This window comes from Plecotus auritus (genome assembly GCF_963455305.1).
Source record: "Plecotus auritus genome assembly, chromosome: 8".
Classification (NCBI taxonomy): domain Eukaryota; kingdom Metazoa; phylum Chordata; class Mammalia; order Chiroptera; family Vespertilionidae; genus Plecotus; species Plecotus auritus.
This window is the reverse complement of record NC_137782.1, coordinates 97,656,788-97,676,431: the sequence shown is the minus strand read 5'-3', so window position 1 is coordinate 97,676,431 and position 19,644 is coordinate 97,656,788. Positions and strand designations below refer to the sequence as shown.

Below are 19,644 nucleotides of genomic sequence, written 5' to 3'. Positions count from 1 at the left end.
GCTCGATGGAGCTCTGGCGACTCCAATGTTATGATCTTTCACTTGCCAAGCCCCTGACAAAGGAGACCCCTGCCTGGGTGGGGAGGCAGCAGTGAGGAGCCTCCTTGGAGAGCAGAAAGCCACCCCTTGCTTCCATTCTTCCAAACGCTGTGGAGTTGACAGCGAGCTCTCAGCAGCTGCAATGACGCAGTGGGTGTCAGCAGGTCATTGCCCGGCCTGGTCACCGCACCATCAGAATCGATGTTTAGGGAAAAAGTGACCCTGTGCTGGGGCTCCTTTCATCTTGTTTTATGAACCATAGGTGGGCACACACACATGCACACCCATGCACACACGTGCACACATGCACATACATATATGCCCACACATACACTCTTCCTGCGCCAGTAGCAGTGAATGAAAGTGGGACCTGGAGTTGAGGACCCAGGTGGGTGTGGGGCCCTGGAGGGAGAAGACTACTGGTCATGGGGGGGGGGACACCCCCGGGAGGCTCCTGAGAAAACAGGCTCGCCTGGCAGCCCTCGCAGATTCCCAAAAGCCCACACAAAGGATGTGCAAAACCACCGAACTTTGCAAATTTATAGAAATAAAGCACACCAATAGGGACATAGTTTTTAAATATTAAAATATATTTACACACATAATTTTGACTGAGGACACCAGGAAACAAACATCCCGTGAAAGTCCAGCGCCCTCCGGTGAATCCACAGGTTCTGCTGAGCAAGCACTCGCCCAGTGGGTAGGAAACCGATTCTAGAAGTGTTTATGCAAATGGTCCATAAATATATGCTCCCATCCCACCGGGGTCATGTGGCGAAGACAGGAGGTGACAGCAGGTTTGGGGAGCACACCCCGGAAATGGAGTCCCATGGGCCTCCCCTCCGCAGGACAAACAGGAAGTCAGGGCTGTGCAGGGGACAGCGGAGGCACCAGCTGGGGAGGCACCAGCTGGCCACTGGCACTCAGTAGGGCCAGCGCTTGGTGCTTCCCACCAGCGGTGGCCCCTCCCTGGGAACTGAGAACCAAAGTCGGCACAGCGCCAGCAGCGAGGCCGTCAACGCTGTCCACTGTGTCCACGGGGAAAGGCCACCGAGTGTGAGACCAGGGCCTGGAAGCGGAGGCGGCGCTTCATCGGGTGGGGCCGCAGGTGGGCCCCACACTCCCCCAGTGCATTTCCCATGTCTTGCAGTCCTTTCCTTGCCACCTCCCGGGCTCAGACATGAGCAGCAGCCCTCTTGCCTCGAGCCCCCCAGAATCTAAGGGGAGATTTTCTAAGAGCCCTCAGACTGGGGAGCAATCAGTGAGGGGTCAGCCCCTCTGTGGAGAAGCTAGCTGGTGGTTTTTGGGGAGCGCTGAGTGCTGGCCCAGGTCCGGTGGGCAGGCTGGCATCAGACATTGCTCTGGAGGCCTGAGGGAGCACCCTGGAGGTCCGAAGGGCTGTCTGAGGCCGAGGACTGGCTAGGCAGAGAAGCTTCCAGGCCCTGGGGAGGCCCTGGCAGGGACTTGTACAGGACATACGCAGCGGCGAAGAAGAGGAAGCCCAGCACCTGCAGAGAAAGGGGCTGCTGGACTGGAGCTGCCCACCCAGGCCCCGCGCGTCCCAGCTCCTCTTGGGGCTCTCAAGACCCCCCACTCTGGCAAGAAGACCCCTTTTCCTGCACAACGAGTCCCCAGCATAGACACCAGTGCTGTTAGTGAAGGAAGGAAAATGCATTTGACTAAAAACAGAGGCACTGGATAGGGGTGCTGAACAGTGTCCCCCAAAGATATATCTGAGTCATGATCCCCAGAGCGTGTGAATGGGGCCTTTACTTGGAATAGGGTCTTTGTAAGATGTAATTAAGGAACTTGGGATGAGGGCATACTGGATGGGTGGCCCCCAGTCCAGTATGTTGTCCTTGTAAGAGAAAGGAGACAGGGGTTGGTCACAAATACATTGGGGGGGGAGAGGTGCTGTGAACATGGGGCAGAGATGGGGTGACAGATCTACAAGCCAAAGGTTGCTGGCCGACAGACATCCCAGGGACCAGCCTGCTCCCTGGGTAGGGCATGTCTCTTTAAAATCAACCCAGCTCCACAAATCCCTGGTCACACTTGGCTATTTTTACACTAATCTGAAGGGAGATAAACTAGGGTCAGCCAAGACTGTCTGTGTTGGAAGCCCCTCAGGAAAGGTCCTGCCATGGAGACAGGCCCTAGGCTTCCTCTTATTTGGAGTCCTGAGCCTTCCCCTCCCACGGAGGGTCCAAAGCATCAGGTCTGGGCCTCACCAGGCGCATATGCCCAGCGCAGGGGCAGGAAGTTTCCATCCGTGGTTTAAAGCAGAGTGTCAGGCTGAGAACTAGGAAGGCACATTAAAGCCGTGTGGCTCAGGGGCCCAGCACACTGACCCGGCCTGCACGTGCCCAGGCTGCCAGGTTTTATTCCTCCAGAGCCTGAGCTGCCAGAGCCACAGGGCACACCCAGGCTGCCATGGCAAAGGCCCTGGAAGGCAGGGGAGCCCTCTGACCCCAGGCTACAAGCTCAGGCCATGACCCAGGCTGGCTCTTCCAGTCACCACAACATCAGGGTCCCAATGCCAGCTCTAGACAGGGAAGGACACGCTCTGCAAAATGGGCTTCACTGCTGGGAGGCCCCAGGGGAGTTCCCAGAACCCCTGCTGCTAGAAGATTCCAGGCTTCCTCCCTCAGCCCGCCCAGCAGCCCACCTGCTCACCTTATACACCAGCCCGGCGATGAGCATGTACCGGCTCATGGCTGCGTTCTGGTACAGGAAGCAGGAGCCCTGCTGGCCACACTGATCCTGCCACAGCAAGCAGGCCTTGTCAATCACCCAGCCGAAGGCGATGGGCCCTGGGATGCCCCCTGTGGAGAGAGGCCCGCTCAGAACCCCAACATGCCCAGGCTCTCAGAAAGGGGACCTTGGCCACTTGTGTTCCCAGAGGGGTGCAAAGGGGGCCTAAGTGTTCCTTCTCTGGGGACTCAGCTGCAGGCCAGGACATTTCCTGTGACCCCCGACCCCCAGGGAGCTTTTGTGTTAGTGAGGAAAAGGCATCCTCTGGGCAAAAAGTGACATGGGTGCCCCTAGTGGAGCGTTAGGGAATGGCGTTCTTCCCAGGTGGGCACAGGCCTGGGTGGGGAGACACTTGCCAGGTGCCTGTGCAGTAAGCACCATGCCCAGCTGTGCGTGGCCCCTCACACTGCACAGTAAGTACCTAGAGTCCTAACCACGATCCACTGGATTCCCAGCGCGAAGGACCTCTGCTGGTCGCAGACGCACCTGAACCAGAAAAGCATGTCAAAGCCCAGGAAGTGTGGCCGCTGCCAAGTCACACCCCCAAGCCCACAGCCAGGTCCTGCCTGGCAGAGCTCCAGGCCGCACTGCCACCTCCCCAGGTGGAAAGACCTAACAGAGGCACAGCTTTCTCGCCACCGCCACCGTGTGAGGGCCCAGCAGGGACCCCGCGGCTCTGGGAGCTCCGCTGGAGGTGCTGGAGGGAAGGCTCCGGAGCGAGCGAGAGCGAGCGGAGTGAAGCCCAGCCGTGCTTACCGTAGGGTTGCTGTCAGCGCGGGAATGCTGCTGAGGAATGTAAAGGTAATTACAACGAATATGAAAACCAGAAGGAGGGGCTTGCTCTGACAAGTTGAAGTGCATTTCCCTGCAGTAGCATGGCCAAAACCAGAGGAAAAATTCTGAAGGACACACCTACAGTCTCGGTACACCTGAGGAGCGCAACAACAGCGCTGATTACAGGAGGAAAGGACAGGGGCCCTCCCAGCTCCAGGGCGCAGGATGGGATGTGGGCAGGGGCTGCACTCACCTTCTGGCCACCAGGGCCGGGCGTGGCCACCTCCAGGCAGCCCGCGTGGCAGGGCGAGTAGTACATGAGGCCGTCGGAGCCGCACACGGGGCTGTAGTGCCCTGGCCCGCAGCCACAGGCGGCGTTACAGGCGGCTGTCAGCTCCAGGTGGCCCTCGGGCAAGATGCTGCAGGTGGGAGATGCGGGTGGTGGGCGGAGGCCGGTGCCAGGTGGCCTCGCCCGTGAACCCCGACTGGCGCGCGGGGCCCTTACCTGCTGTTGTGGTGGGCCGTCACGCCCACCATGGGCACATTGGGGCAGTGCACGAAGAAGACCAGGATGGCCAGCAGGCTGGTCAGGGAGCAGGTCAGGCAGAACTTGATGATGCTCGAGCCACGGAGCTTCAACTTGTTCACAAAGAAGCCACCCAGGAAGGTGCCGCCCCCACCTGCTGGCACCACCAGGTACCCTGTGAGAGGGGGGAAGGGGCTCAGCCAGCGGTTCAGGATGTCTTGGCACCTGGGGTGGGCCCTGATCCTACTGCATCTTGTTATCCCTACTTTACAGATGGGGGCATGGAGGTGCAGAGCCATCCGTGTCCGGATGGCAGCACTGGGCTCGCAGCGGGCTGGGGCCTGACCAGCGCTCTCTGCTGCTGCCCTGCCACTGGGGAGGAGCAGAGGTCCATGGCACTTGCCCACCCACAGCCTCTACCCAGTCCAAACGTGGGGACATTGGAAGCCTGTGGCCCTGGCATTCAATATGAAGTTGAGATTAGGTGATGGGAGTGGGGGCTCCAAGGGGCAGTGGGCAACCTGAAAGCCCCCGGGCTCAGGGGGCCCATCTCCCCAAAGCCAGCTCTGGGGGCAGGAGAGGGGGCTCCAGAGGATATGGCTGTTCCAGAGGCGTCAGTGCAGGGAGAGGGGCCTGTGGGGGAGGCAGGCAGTTGTGGGTGGGGGTCTGGGTATGCGGAGCCGGCTGAGTGGCGTTAGTCGGAGGAAGGGGGTGGGGTCCTCTAATCCGATGGCTCCCCCACATGCTGGGAATGGAAACCTAAGAGGTGCCCAGTGGAGTGGCCTGGGTGCTGCTCCCCACCTTGCACTCATGGCTGACCTTGTGCCCTATGACCTCTCCCCCAACTCTCCCCACCGAGGAGGCTGCCCCTTGGGCAGCAGTGGGAGGAGGAGCCACACTCTCCTGGGAGGGCTGCCTGCACTGGCCACAGGGTGCCTAGCTCAGGGGAATGACGCACGTCGAGGTCCTAGGTGATGAGTGGGAGATGCTGGCAAGCTGGAGCCCACCATGGCCCTCCCAGCTAGAGAGGGACCCCGCCAGGAGGGCAGCCAGCTCCACGGGGCCCTCAGAGACCGGCCAGCACGCCGCACATGCGTGATCAGTGTGCCCGAAGCCCTCGGGGAGGACAGTGCCACGGTGCCTTGCCTATAGCCCAGACGCTTGTAGGCAAGGGCTCTGCCTGCCTGGGCGGGCTACATGGGAGCAGCACTGTCTGGGCTTATCCAGAAGGCACTCTCCAAGACCCCTTGCTCATCTGAGAACTGCTGAAGAGGCTGCGGACTCCTGGTGGTTCAGAGACTTTTCTCACCAAACAAGGTGGCTGCTTCCGAGGCGCTGAGGCTGAATTGGGACTCGAGGAACTTGGGGCTGAAGGTGGACATGCCAGCAATGAGGGTGGCCTCAGTGGCCCCAGCCAGGCAGAGCAGGATGAACACGGGGTTCTTCAGGAGGAGCCAGATGGAACTGGACAGGGCAGGGGGAATGGAGACAAGAGAGGAGACAGAGGGTCAGAGTGGGCCAGAGCCAGGGTGTGAGGAAACCATGGTTCCTGAGGCCACCGTCCTTCCCACCTGAGCTCACTGAACCCCAGTTCTGTGAGGAACAGAGTGGGTTGTCAATGAGCTGGGAGGCACCCTACATTTTTTCCAGAGAAACCAAGAGGATGTGTTTGGCTGGGCTGTGGCAGGGAGTGAACTGGCACCAGGATTCTGAGCTTGTGGCTTGTTGTAAAGCTGCGGTCACTGATTACGGAAGAGCCTTATCGCCACCTTGGCCAGAGTTCAGGCTTTGGTGTGAGGAGGGACCTTGAGTGACCCATGTTATTGTTTAATCACCTCTGGGGACTGGACAGGCCCCTGGGAAAGGGGAACGGGGCACTGAGGGTGGGGGTCCGCAACCAGCAGTTATGGGAAGGGGGCAGGAAGCCCCACAGACTTGGACAGAGAGGCCCTCCCGGGAGCCCAGTGGGTTTGGCCGGCTCTGTGGCTTCGCCTGGTGTACACTTGGGGGTGAAAACAGGGGCCTGAGGGTATTGGTGCCATCGAACCCGCCTGGACCCATTTCTGAGGACTGAGAGAACTCAGAGCCCTGCACAGCCTGCGGGACCACTTGGCCATGGGTCCGGCTGTGGAGAGAGTTTCGGGAGCGTCGGATGTGGGCCGTGAGCCTGGAGGTGCTGGCGTCACGCTCGGAAGCTTCCCTGGGGAGGTGTCTGTCCTGTGTCACCGTGTCAGGACTGGGTGCCAGGCCTCAGTCTGCAGAGAGGCTCCGAGGGCCAGGCCCTGCAAGAGTGGGGTTCTGCACGCCACATGGGGTGCAGCACTGTTCAAACATGCGAAACACTCAGAGACTGTTAAGATGTCGTGAGAGCCCGGTGGGGGGCTCAGCTGGTTGGGCGCCGCCCCGTGCACCATAGGGCTGCCGGTTCGGTTCCTGGTCAGGCACACACCTGGGTTGCGGGTTTGATCCCCAAGTGACGAGCGTATGGAAGGCAACCGATGGATGCTTCTCTTACATCGATGTTTCTCTTCGTCTCTCTCTCTCTTTCTCTCTCTAAGAATGTCCTTGGGTGAGGATTAAAAAAAAAATCAATGGCACTAAATGACAGTAGTGAGGGAGGCAAAACGTTGGATGGAAACAGACATAAAACCCCTGGGAGGTCTAGAAATAGAGGGGCTGGGCCTCTGTGGGCAGCCAGGGCTCCAGCTCACACGGCTTTTCTCTGCACCTGTTCTCCCTCACACCCCGTCCCTCTCAGCCATGGCAGCAGCGTCTGGGGCCAGCACAGAAGTGTTGGCCAATGGCTTATGTTACTGTCCCCAGAAGTGGTGAGGGACACAGGCTGGGGTGGGACAGCCTCACTCTCATATGCTGACAGGAAAGCAGGTCCTGCGACACGTGACTAACGTGTGGCTGACAAGTGGCTCTGAAGTGGCTCTTGGTGCCGTCGAGGGGCTCAGGGCTGCTCCCTAAAGGCTGGAGCGGTGCCTGTCCTGGGGGTCTCCTGCCCGCGCGCAGCCCGGTCACCCTCACGCCAGCATCTGTCACAGCCACCTGGACCGTCGTGACCCTGAGACGCTCTTCTCGGAGGACGCGGGTTTGGGCAGCCGGCCTGCAGGGGCCACAATTCCCCATGGCGCCGGCCCTTGGAGCAGGTGGCACTGGCCCTCGGAGCAGGCCGCCTGGTGAAGGACACCCTCACTTGTCTTTCCAGACAGGGGTGACTTGTTCAGCTGAACTCCGAGCAGCCCTCACCAGGCCTCGCTCCAATGGGGAACCCAGTGCCTGCAAAGCTGGCTTCCTCACTAGGTGCTGGGAAGGCCGTGGACAAAATGCCATCAGAGTGGGTGTGGCTGGCGGGGCTCTGGCGGCTCAGGGCAGCTGGACGCCCCAGCACCTTCTCCACCAGGCACAGGTCTCAGGTCCCGTTTGTGTTCTTTGGGAGGGACAGCCGTGTGGCCAGTCCCTCCCTGCCTTGCCCAATCAGCTCACGCGCTGGGGCCTTGGCTGGGCAGGAAGGGGGCTCTCCCGAGTGGCCAGCACACTCCTTATTTCTTTTTCCTGCAGGACGTGCGACTGAGATTTGGCTTGAATTTGCTCAGAGAACTAGTCACGATTTAACAGGCACACGCACCGGCTTTCCTACCAGCAACTAGTCTGGGAACTGAGCCTGGGCACGGACTTCTGGACGTCGGCCACCTCCCGGGGCCACTGGGGACAGGCCCAGTGCCCAGCACGGCGCCAGCTGGGAGTGTGCCAGGAGACAATGCTCCCACCCCCGGCCAGTGTGGACCTGGGCCAGCTCGCCTGTGGGGGGCACCCTCCTGAGTGGGTGGCTCTTTTGGGGGATCTGACAGGAAGTGGGTGCGGAGAATAAGCATTAGGCGGGTGGAAACCTTTGTGTTGGCTCTGCTGCCCTGGAGGGTGCCCTCGGCCCTGAGCCCCTTCACCCTCCGTGCTGAAGGCAGGCACCAGGCTCGCTCCCACTGCCAGCAGCCCAAGCCCCGGTGGCTGTTAGACTGCCGTTAACGGGCTCAGGACACTGCAGGGTGGGGGGGTGCTGGTGAGTGGGAGAGACCCCCGAGGAAGGCCCGATCTTGGGCAGAGGGGCCCTAGGCAGCCATGAGCCCCCAGGCCCCAGTCCTGCTGAGACCCCAGCAGCCCAGGCAGGGCTCTATTTGTGAATGAGGATGGCAAAGCAAGTCATGTCCCACAAGAGAGGGGAGACACGAACAAGATGTGCACACGGCTGGGCGGGGGCGGGGGCAGGTGCAGGGCAGCGAGGGCCCGGGCCCGAGGCCGGAAGGGCGGCGCTAGCCTGGAGCCCATGAGCCGTGTGCAGGCGACACCTAGTGAAGTGGTGGGAGGGTGCAACAGAGCGAGGGCCTGTGGCCGGTTAGGGGCGACTCTTGGGGCATGGCCTGAGGTTAGTGCGCGCCCCTGGGGACCAGGGGTCATGAATTAGGGGCTGTGCGCTCACCATGTGGCCCCGGAGGGCCACTCCAACACTCCTAGTTTGGGGACGAGATTCCGTGTGAGACCCCCAGAGGGTCTCCAGGACACATGGGCATGGGTGAGAGGCGCATGGCAGATGACCGCCCCCCAAGTTCCTTACAGAGGCAAGTCTCTGATGGTTTTCCCAAAGCCGGGGCTGCTGGCTGCCTTGGGGCTCCTGTCCTTCAGCTGGTGTGTCTCAGAGGCTCTCATGGCCATGTAGCGCTGGGAGCCTGGAGGGACAAGATGCCAGGAGACTCAGGGCCTGCAGGGCGTGGACGGCTGTGGGACGGAGGGTGTGCAGACCCACCCTGGCAACAGAGTGGGACAGAGCCAGCAGACAACCTGGCACCACTGAAACCAGCCTCTGCCATGGCCCCCGGGGAGGGCACACAGCTGGCCGGCCCGCCCTGCAGGATGGAGGACCCAGCAGACACCAAATCTGGACTCTCCTGTGCATCTCAGCAGCTCACACGACGAGAGAGGCTTGCACACTAGGTGGGGAGAGGGGACGTGGGGGAAGGAGGGGGAAGCACCCACCTGGCAGCCTCCGGGGGTAGCCGAGGATGGGAACCGCAGTGAAGAAGGCAGCGGCCCCGGTGCCCAGAAAGCCCACCCACCAGGCACCAACCCACAGCGGGCTCTCGGTGGTCATCTCGGTCCTGTGGGAGAAGGCAGTGGGGTCAGCATCCAGGGCACGTGAGGTGTGTGTCCCTTGACTTGCTGGTCCACGCAGGCCAGTGGGAGGGTGTAGAGAGTGAGGGACACAGCCCCACCTACCTCTTGCACAGAACGTGCACATTTGACAATTTAGTCAACCTGAGGCCACAGGTGGCGTTTGTACCAGGGCAGAGGCGCGCCATCTGCAGAGAGAGTCCAAGGGTAGCCAGCGGTGCCCCCCTGCTTCTCGGAAGGTGTTAGGAAACCACCGAGACGGTGAGGGCCTGGAGCACAGGGCCGCCTCCGAGCCCGAGTGGTCACAGGACACCCTTCCTTCCTGCTCCCTCCTCTCGTCTCTCTCTGTATCTCTCTCGGTCTTGATATCTCCCTCTTTCCCACCCTTTCTCCCTCCCTCCCTCTCTCTCTCTCCTGCTCAGATTTACAAAAACCTAGTATCATAAGCAGAGTATACAAGGAATAAAAGAAATACTCTGTGACATAACAGGCAGTGCAGATTTGGGCTTCACCCCGTCTTGGCACAGAGCTCCTTAATTCTTTGTAATTTCCTGGGTGACAGCAGTGTCTTTGTTTGGATGTGGCCACTCTTGGCAGGTCCCTTGAGAGCCTCTGAGGGGGCCTGGTCACCAGAAACACCAACCATGAGGTCAGCAAGTGGCAACTTTTGGTCCATGCCGACTCCGGTGGTAGTTGACCACCAACGGGCAATGAGTTAACCAACCACCCCTACAAAGTGAAATCATAAAAACCCTGACAGACGGGGGCGCACATGGTGGAGCTGGGAGGTTGGCACCCAGAGAGGGTACGGAACTCTGCCCCTTCCCACACCGCACACCCATCTATTCCCATTGTTTCCTCCCCCAGGTCTGTGAGCCACTTGAGCAAATCACTGAGTTGAGGGGTCCTGGGGACCTCCGTGTTGATCCCACGGCGAATGGAAGGGAACCTGGTGTCTTTTCTGGGGGGATCTCATGGGACTGAGCCCTGACCCTATGGGGTCTGTGCTGACACTGGAGAGTCAGGGTCAGAATGCAGTTGGATTTGGGACACCCAGCTGGTGTCTGAGAAGCGCTTGGCGTGGAAAAGCCCACGGAAAAGAATCTCACACCAGCAGAGGCGAAGCCACTCTGTTCTGCAAAGACACTGGAGGCCTGGTCTCCTGCGGCTCGGGGCTGTCCTCCACACTGTTCCTGCCCCAGGCCTTTTCTCAAAGCCACGCAGACCAGCAGGTCCTGGACCACACAGATGTTCCACCCCACGCCCCTCCCCATGGACAGCGTGTCCTCTTGCGATTCCTGTGCCACAGGGGAGAGCCCAGTCACTCACCGCCGGCCGATTTCCGTGTAAATGTTCAGCAGGGCGCCTCCGATCAGGTAGCCGGCCGCGGGGCCAAGGATGGCCGCCGTGTAGAAGATGGCTGCAAGGGAAGCAGGGCCATCAGGTGGCTGCCACGCCTGCTCCCCGCTGGCTCAGTGTGACACTCAGATACCGGGCCCACACCCTCACTGCCTGCCTGCCCTCCACTGGGACGTCCCCCTTTAAATCAGAGCCTCAACTGTGCCTGAGGCCTGGCTGGGGTCAACCTTTTAAGGGGATTTTAAAACATTTCTCTCAGAGCCAACTGCAGGTGCCGCTGGGAGTCCTCCCCTTGCCTCAGAGCACTGAGGCCATGTGCGGCCACCGGCAAAGTGCACAGAAGGGGCCAGGCTCTGAGCAGATGCCCATCACACTGCCTCCCCCCAGCCCCTGCCGGCCTCACTCACCAATGTAGACAGGCGAGTGGCTGGACTTGACATTCTCATCCAGGTAGGTGACCCCCAGCGTGTACAGGGGCGTGGCACCCACTCCGTGCAGGAACTGGCCCAGCATAAAGACGAGCCGGTAGTTGGACAGGCTCGAGGCGCGGTCCCCGCAGGTCACGCTGTGGTTGGCCCGGCACAGCCCGAGGCCCTCGTCCACCTCCACCTGGTAGGGGCCCGTGGTGAAGTGGGGCAGCGCGAACACCAGCGAGCCGGCGCCCATGAGCAGCACACCCCAGCCCAGCCAGCGGGGCTTGTGTCCATTGCCCCCAAAGTAGCTGACGAAGGTGAGGCAGAGGCAGGCAGCCAGGTCATAGGTGCTGGCGATGAGGCCGCTTTGGTAGCTGTGAAGGTCATAACGCCGCTCGATGGAGGTGATGACTGTGTTGATGAAGCCATTCACAGTCATGCCCTGCAGGAAGGAGGCTGCACAAAGGAAGCCCAGGAAGCCCCGTGGTGTGTTGAGGGCCTGCAGGCATTTGGGGGTGAAGGCCCACCAGCCACACTCGGAGCTCCGCGGCCCAGCGGCCGTGTAGCACAACGTGCGGGCATCATGCTTCTGGGCCCTGGGCTGGCACAGCGGCTGGCTGCAGGAGTCCAGGGGGCTGTGGGTGGCCGGACGCAGGGCGTCCAGGCTCAGGGGCGTGCCCAGGGATGCCCGCCTGCTGGAGGGGGTATGGCCACACCTGTCGTCCAGGGCAGAGGGTGGGCTAGGGAGCACCAGCTGCGGCATGGAGACGAAGGGCTTGTCCCCCATCACGTGCTGGGGCATCTCTCCCAGGAGGGACAGCGATCGTATTCCAGTGCCCGGTCTGTTCTGTGAGAAGAAGATCTGGTGAGCAAACTGCACCAACCCACGAGCACACTACCGCCTCCAGATAACACCCCATCCACCTGTCCCCTGGGGCGGCTGCTGGCTCCATCTGCCTAGTCAGTGCCTGGGCTGGTGGGGTGACCTTCCAAGACCAGCCCCCTCCCCGAATCCAGGGCCCCACCTGAGGCCACACATGCAGGGCAGCACGTTTCGGCCACCATGGCTGGGCCTAGGGTGGGCATATGCTGGGCTGGGCCACGCAGAGGACAGCCCCCTCCTGACCGAGGCCTGGAAGCTGAGCTGAGGCACAGCAGGGCAGGCTGGGCGCGGGGGCCCATGGGCCACCCTGAGCACACGTCCCGGCTGGGCGTGGGCTCTGGATGTGCAGCTGCTGGTGTGAGGACCTTCCCTCGAGCTTCAAGCTTGGCCCTCATTGTTTCTTTCTTTTTTTTTTTTTTTAACATATTTTATTGATATTTCACAGAGAGGAAGGGAGAGGGATAGAGAGCCAGAAACATCGATGAGAGAGAAACATCGATCAGCTGCCTCCTGCACACCCCCCACTGGGGATGTGCCCGCAACCAATGTACATGCCCTTGACCAGAATCGAACCCGGGACCTTTCAGTCCGCAGGCCGACGCTCTATCCACTGAGCCAAACCGGTTTCGGCGGCCCTCATTGTTTCTTAAACACACCCTGCTAGCTTCCTGTGCCTTAGTGTGAACAAGAACTTTGTCTTAGTCCAAAGTTTGGGGGGTGTTGGAAATGAGCAAGTTGGGGAGACAGCAGAGCAGGGACCCCAGAGCCCTGGGAGTCCTCCCAGACAAACCGGAAGCCTTGAAGGGTGACGGGAAGGGGACCCAAGTGAAACCTGACCAGGCCTGGGACTCAGTTTTGCATTTGGAGAGATCGGGCCCCTCCTGCGGCAGCACAGGGATGCCCACGCCTGCAGTGCAGCCTCGGGGCCCGCCCGCCCTGGCCTCTGCCTGAGGTGGGCTCCTCCGCGCAGCCATCTCACTGCGGCCGCGGGCAGCAGGCACACCACGCTCCTCTGTGAAACTGGAAAGTGGCACCCGCTCAGCTAGTAATTTAAAGCCCAGGCTCCTCTCCGGCGTCTGCAGAGCCAGGTGTGGGTGCAAATGCTGCTGGGCAGAGCACAATGCGCTTTGAAGAGCCCCACCGTACCTCACAGTGACATCACACTTCCCCAGGCTCTGTGAGGGCATCACTTGTGCACACCTGACCACAGCCCACATTACAGGTCAGGGAAGTGGGCCAGAGGGTCAGCAACGTGCCCAGGGCCACACAGCTAGCCATGGCAAACAGCACTCGCCTGCGCTGCCTGGCTCCCAAGCCTATGGACATGCGTCACAGCCGTCCTCCCAGGCATTTTATTGAAAGAACGCGGCCAGCTGAGCGGCAAGTACATGCAGGCCGGCTGTTTACTTTGGAAACTGGTGCTGCCAGGCTGTCAGCGGCTGTAGCTCAAGGCTGTGGGTAGGCAGCAAAACTTCCACTGAAGCCATTCCCTGGGGCTGTTTTATTTATAGTGCCAATGCCTTGTGAAGCTGGCACTCCAGGCTCGTTGGGAGGGAGCAGCAGGAAAGCCTGGGGCTGTCAGATTCCTGGAGTGCTGCACCTCCCGCCGCGGCCTAGGAGGGTGCTCGGGTGACACCCAGCATGCACCCTGGGCACGCTAGAGGCGAGCACTCAGGTGCAGTGGGACGCGCGGAGGATGACCAGCTGGAGCCCTTAGACAGGACAGCCCTGCTACCCCCTGCCCTGCAACTGAAATCCAAAGAAATATGGGAAAGGCGTGAGGCCACCTGAAGTTCCAAGGCCCAGAGGCCACCCTGTGTCTTTTTTCTTGATGCACGCACAGGCAGGTACACACAAACATGTGCACATATGCACACGCAACCCATAGGCGCTGGGCCTCGTCCTGGGGCTGGAGCGCAGCCCGAGGGAAGGAGCCCAGCCAGGCCCTGTGGGGGCTGGAGGGTCAGTATTGCACCCCCAGGAATCACTCGTAGGTGCTTATTTCCAGTAAGTGATCTGCAAACGGAGGACCAAGGTATGCCGCCTCAAACACCTGCCCACTGCCGCCCTCACCACCCCTCCCGTTGGCTCTGGGCTCGCTTGGGCAGTGGGAGCATCAGGCCTTCTGCTGGGCCTAGGAGGCCACGTCACTAGCTTTTGTCATTAGGAATGGTCACAACAAAACAGAACTTCCTGTTTGAAAACAAAGCCATGTAACACACGAACCACTAGCGGCGGACGGTCCCAACGGCTCTGAGTCAGGGTCAAGTTCCACCTGAACTAAAATCTACGGTCTCTGACCTAAACAGACAATGGTCAAACTAGAATCCCACAGGTCACATACATGTAAAGCAGCACATTGAAAACCTTATTTTAGATGTTAGCCGGGCACCCCATTGGTGGCCACCACACGCACGTGATAAGAACGTTCGCATACATCAGCCCCGCAGGCCTCCTCCATGGCCCTGAGGACCTGGTTCCTACGACGATGGGACCCACAGCAGCCAAGGCATGGAGGGCGCTTCCCTGGATCCAGCGAGTGGATGACAGTGCCTGTCACCTTCCATCACGCTCACAGCTCCACTCTAGGGTTGGATTCCCGACTGGCAGTGGGATGCTTTCCCTGGAAGGCTCTGGGCTTGTCAGCGCATCTGTATCAGAAAGGGGAGCTGTGCCCCCATGACTCAGGCACTGAGGTGTAAGGGAAGCTTGAACGCAATATCCCCCACAGACAGCTCCCCCAGCCCTGCACTCCCCCAGGACAAGGGACAGGTCTCCTTCTGGGTGCTCCAGCTACTTGAGCCCAGAGCTGGTGGTCTGCCTGGTACTCCCCTCCTTGTGGCCACGGGGCCCAGGCACCTGCCCACATCTGGGCCATCCTCTCCCTGTTGCTCTGCAGCCTTCATCCTCACGAGAGGACATCTGAGGCTGGAAGCCCTGATGGAGCCTTAGCAAGCATTCTGGCCTACAGAAGCAGGCCTACAGCCCCTCCTCCAGCGGCAGCAGCAGGGGCTGTCCCTGGGCCAGTGGGGAGGGATGTCCCTGTATGAACGCTGTCTTAGGGTGAGACTGGCCCTGGCCCATCAGCTGCACCCGAGGCGTCTTGGGCACCTTCTGTGAAGAAATCTAGGCCGTCCCTCAACTACACTGTGAGAAGTCAGGGGCCCACAGGTGGCTCGCTGCAGCCGGGTCTGTGAGAACCAGGACTCCATAAAGAGCTGGAAGATTTGGACGCATCTGTCTACTTGACCCACTCCTCTTATTTTCTCAGATGCTACGCGGGAGGTCCCCATGCACCTGCTTACTTCATTTTCCAGTTGGAGGCTCTATGCAAAGCAGAGCAGGCAGGAAAGATACAGGATTGCTGAGTGAAATGCTAAGCCTCGTGGTGGCCCCTGGGCCCTGCCCTCACTCCCTGGAACCCTGGGTCCTCACACCATGACCCTGGGACTCCCCAGGCAGCTGTCTTCTCTCCTAGACCCACCCGGTGTCTCTTCGGGGTGGGGAGCCTTTCACTTCTTGAAGTTGAGGCCCAAAACTATTTATAGTGCAGACACCCAGATGGCAGGATTGGGGCAGCCACAGCAGTGCCTGGTAACCCTCGTTTTCATACTTGGTGAGCGCAGAAGCTGCTTTGCATGGAGGCCACAATGAAGGATTGTCTGGGAGCGAGTGGGAAGGGCTGGTCCCTCAGGGAGTGTCCTGCAGTCTCCGCATGGACATTTCTGTCCCCACTCTTGTCTCCAGCGCCCGAGCCCCAGCTTGGAGAGGGTGGGGTGGGCCTCGGGGGGCCTGAGGGACCTTACTCCTCTTTCTGACCCACAATATTTGATCCAAAAAAAGGAGCCACCCTCCCACTCCAGGGCGATGCAGAGGCTGAGAGGCTGCCTGAGAGCCAGGCAGGAGCTCCATCTCGGGTAGGCCTCTCAGAGCCTCAGTTTCCCTACTGGAATAGGTGTGTGACATCACGGGGAGGAGCCCTGAGGCGAAGGAGCCAGCCTCTCCGCTCACAGTGGGTCCAGGCACCACTGGAGGCTCATGAGAAATCAGATGTACGGGAAGGTACCTATGGGGCTTGGGGGTGCTGGAGGGAGCAAGCTCTATTCACATGAGGGGCCAACCCAGGCATAGGCTGGGCTTGCCCACTTCCTGGGGACCTCTTAGGCTCATGGTACCTGCAGAGTGGTAGATGCCCACATAAGCCCAGAGTGGGGATGAGGTGCCACCTCTGTGGCTAAGGCCAAGGGGTGATGCCTCAGGTAACCCCCAGGTCTGCCACAAAAAAAGTCACTGAGAAGAGGCATCCCCCATGGGTGAGGGTGCTCAAGTGGAGCCCAGCTCATGTGGGAGAGAGGACCTGTCGGGATTGCCCACCAGGGGGCCTGTGACTCTCGGGACGCCTATCGGCGGAGCCAGCTGGGTCTGTCAGCAAGCCCTGCCCTGTACTTGGGCCTCGGTGGGCCTCGTCATGAGCAGCTTTTGCAGAAAACACATGGTTTGTGACAGTGTCCACCTGTCCCCAGAAATGTGGTCGGAGAGGCTAATTCTGTGTAATGCTGGCGAAATTGGGGCTGTGCTGAGGCCACTGAGGGCAGACGAGGGATGTCCAAGGATAGAAGGCTGAGGGCCAAGCCAGGGCCGGCCCATGAGGGGACACAGCTGGGGGCCAGCATTCAGGCAGCCAGGCGGCTTTCCTCCACCTCCTCCAGCAGCGCCCGGTCACCTGAGGTCGAGCTGCTGCCCCCATTCCCGGTGGAATCCCAGTGGGCCTGTCCACTTTCCTCCCACAGCCTCATACCTGCCACAGCCATCCCGGTACAAAAGCAGCCTTGACATTCTGAGGATTATTGTATGTCCCCTTCCAAAGGCAAACAATGGGCTCTTAGCCACGCCTGAGTGCAAGAGACCACGTGACTCAAGGAGGAACATTTTCGTGGTCTGTGTCCACACCCCAGCTGGACGCCATGTGAAGGAGGCAGGGGGATGGCCCAGACCAGCTCCTTTCTGTCCACCAGCACCAGGCTCGGGTCTAGCTCCCTGCCCATCACCCATATCTCCCAGGGGGAGGCCCAAGGAACTCAAAGTCGCCACAGTAGCAGCCACTCTCCCCAGAACATGAGTCCACAAAGCCAAGAATGTCTATTCCTCAGCAACGCTGGCCTGGGATGGATGACCTAACACTCACGGAGACTTCTAGAAGGAGATGGTGCTAAGCCCAATGAGCTAACTTCACAGCGAGCCAAGCACACCTTTGCTGTTAGGAAGTTGGATGTGGACCGGGAACCCACGGGCACCATGGTTTGTCAGGGCCGAGGACAGCCAGGAGCCCTGAGCTGAGTCCCTCGGAATCAGGTGCTCTAATAGGGACAGGTCAGCCCCAAGACCCCCATTCACTCAGCCACCATCCTGCCCCACAGCAGGCACCCGGCCCCTCCCCGTGGCGATAGGGTGGAACTTGGTCCGGTCCTGCCTGGCACCTGCTCTGGGAGCCACACCCAGGGAATCATGGGCTAGGTCAGAGCCACCCAGGAAGGAAGCAGCCCCAGGAAGCATTCCCAGGTAGCACCTTGGGCCCTGCCCAGCAGGAAACAGGACAGGTCCCCACCCAGGGCAGTCAGGAGTGTGGGTCTGACTCAGACACCCTCCCCAACCCCGCCTGCCTCCAGCAGCACAGGGAAAGCCTGGCAGTCAGGCCTGCTCCTGGGAGGTCCTCCCTGTCAGCGGAGGGCCCACCATCCGGGGCCGCGCTCTGTGTCAGAGCTGCCCCACACACCCCGGAGCAGAGTTACACTGTCTGGAGTTACACAAGCCTGGATTCAACCCCTTCACCTCAGACTAGCTGCGACTGCGAGTGGGTCACTTAACCACGGGCCTCGGTTTATTCTCAGTGAAGTGGGAGCCACAGTGGCCGCCTCCTGCAGTTGCCAGGATCAATGGGATGATGCTCAGGGCACTTAGCACAGGGCAGACACAGTCTAAGTACTCAGCAAACAGCTCCTGCTGTCATTATTGTTAGAGTCATAAACGCAGCAGCAAAAGCAGGAGCTTTCTGTCCACTGAGGCCCACTTGCCCCCCCTACAGAGAACAAGCCCTGCAGGGCCGTGCACGGTTCAGGAGGCGCCACTCCCCAGAGCCAGTCTCTGACCCAACAGAGGAAATGCAAGCTCCAAGCAGCACCGGGAAGAGTGGAGGCTGGAAGCTGGTTAAACTGTGGAAAACTACTGGGGTTCCTACAGGCCTTGCCGCCATATCCGCCATATCCGACGGCCTGGTCGCAGGAGGGAGTCCAGGCACTGGGAGTCGCGACCAACTGGCCTCCACCCTGCCCCTGCGGTGCTGGCCCCGCTGCCTCAGTGGGGTTTCTCCATATGGTTTCGCCAAGCAGAGGCGCCCTCCACCGAGAGCAGGTCCCGCGGAGACCAGAGACCAGGTCCCGGTGTCTGGCCGGTTGACGATCTGCAGCCCTGTGTGCCCACTCGGTGCCAAGGACAGTCCCACATCCTTGTTTTCATCCTTCCCTGCCCTCCTCTTGCACCCAGGGCTCCAGGGCCCCAGCTGCAGCTCTGGGCCGGATGTGGGACTCCTCATGGTGGGGTGAGGACCAGATCGCGAGTGGCGTCGTGCATCTGGGGACCAGGCCCCCCCCCCTCTCTCGTGCACGCCCAGAGCCTCTGCCCGCGCTCCCCTCCCCAGGTGTCTGGAGCGAGGTTGGTGCGAGCAAAGCTCGGCCTCTCTCGAGTAACTTCTGGGCATGACGCTTCCTCCTTGACTCAGCGGCAGAGGCATCCGCTGTAGGTGGGGACTCGCCGCAACCTGGCAGCTCCGGGGGCCGCGTGTCCATGGCCAGACCCACGTGGCCCGCTTCCTATGTGCGCCCGCCCGCCAGCCCCGGCCCCCCGCCCTTGAAGGTTCCCTCCATCCCCGTCCGAGCTCTTACACTCACCAGGCATCCCCTTGCCTTCCCCCTGCCTCCCCTGAGGCTTCCCGCCCAGGAAGCTGGAAGCCAGAAGGGGGGCATTTTGTATCCAATTTCCCAAAGGCAGCGAGGCTGTGGGGCGCTGGTCCACCTTCGACCCGCATTCCCGCCCGGAGGGACTCAGGGAGCACTGTGGATCCAGACCCCCACCCCGCCCAGATTCCCCGCAAGCCCCGAAAGCGCCCCCTGGACCACGCTGGCTCCCCGCCCAGCCGTAGCAGGCACCGGCGGCGCTCCGGAGTTCAGCAGGTCTGGGCGCCCCTAACCAGCGTAGCCCACGCTCCACGGAGCACTCACCGTCTGGATCCTGGAGGCTGTGCTGCGCACCGCGCTCTGGCGGCAGCTCCAGGCCAATTCCAGCTTCATTCATCCGCCGGGGCCCGCCCCCGCCGTGGAGAGGCGGCCCCTGGGCTCACCTGCTCCGCCAATGGCCTCATGGTGCGGGCTGGGCCGGCCCCTGCGCCGGGGCCCGCCTACTGAGATGACTGGGAGCCAGTGGCGTGAGAGGAGCAGAGGGGCTGGAGGGGCGGAGCGGGCTGGGCTGGAGCGGAGAGGAGAGGGCTCAAGCCCAGAGTGGCCAGGGGCTGAGACTGGGACGGTGACGCCTCCATCCCCAGGTGGCCATTGCCTAGGAGCCCAGGGCCCCGGCGCCGGTGCGGGCCGCCCGCCTTGACTGACTAATTTCTCCCCAATTCCAGAGAAGCCAACGCCATTTCCCAGCCCGCGGAGACTCTGTTTCTAACTGACTTT

At 60.9% G+C, this 19,644-nt stretch overlaps 1 protein-coding gene across 1 annotated transcript; it reads right to left on the bottom strand.

Moving 5' to 3' along the window:
- Window positions 1–616: 616 nt before the first annotated feature.
- SLCO4A1 (solute carrier organic anion transporter family member 4A1) lies at window positions 617–19,264 on the bottom strand (the record flags this gene model as incomplete). Its single annotated transcript, XM_080683916.1, is given in 14 exon segments — window positions 617–1,547; window positions 2,716–2,864; window positions 3,215–3,279; window positions 3,550–3,722; window positions 3,821–3,986; window positions 4,073–4,268; window positions 5,403–5,557; window positions 8,709–8,820; window positions 9,128–9,249; window positions 10,592–10,682; window positions 11,029–11,839; window positions 11,842–11,868; window positions 11,871–11,881; window positions 19,192–19,264. Coding segments are annotated over 14 exon segments (2,310 nt in total). The 3' UTR covers window positions 617–1,388.
- Window positions 19,265–19,644: the final 380 nt, after the last annotated feature.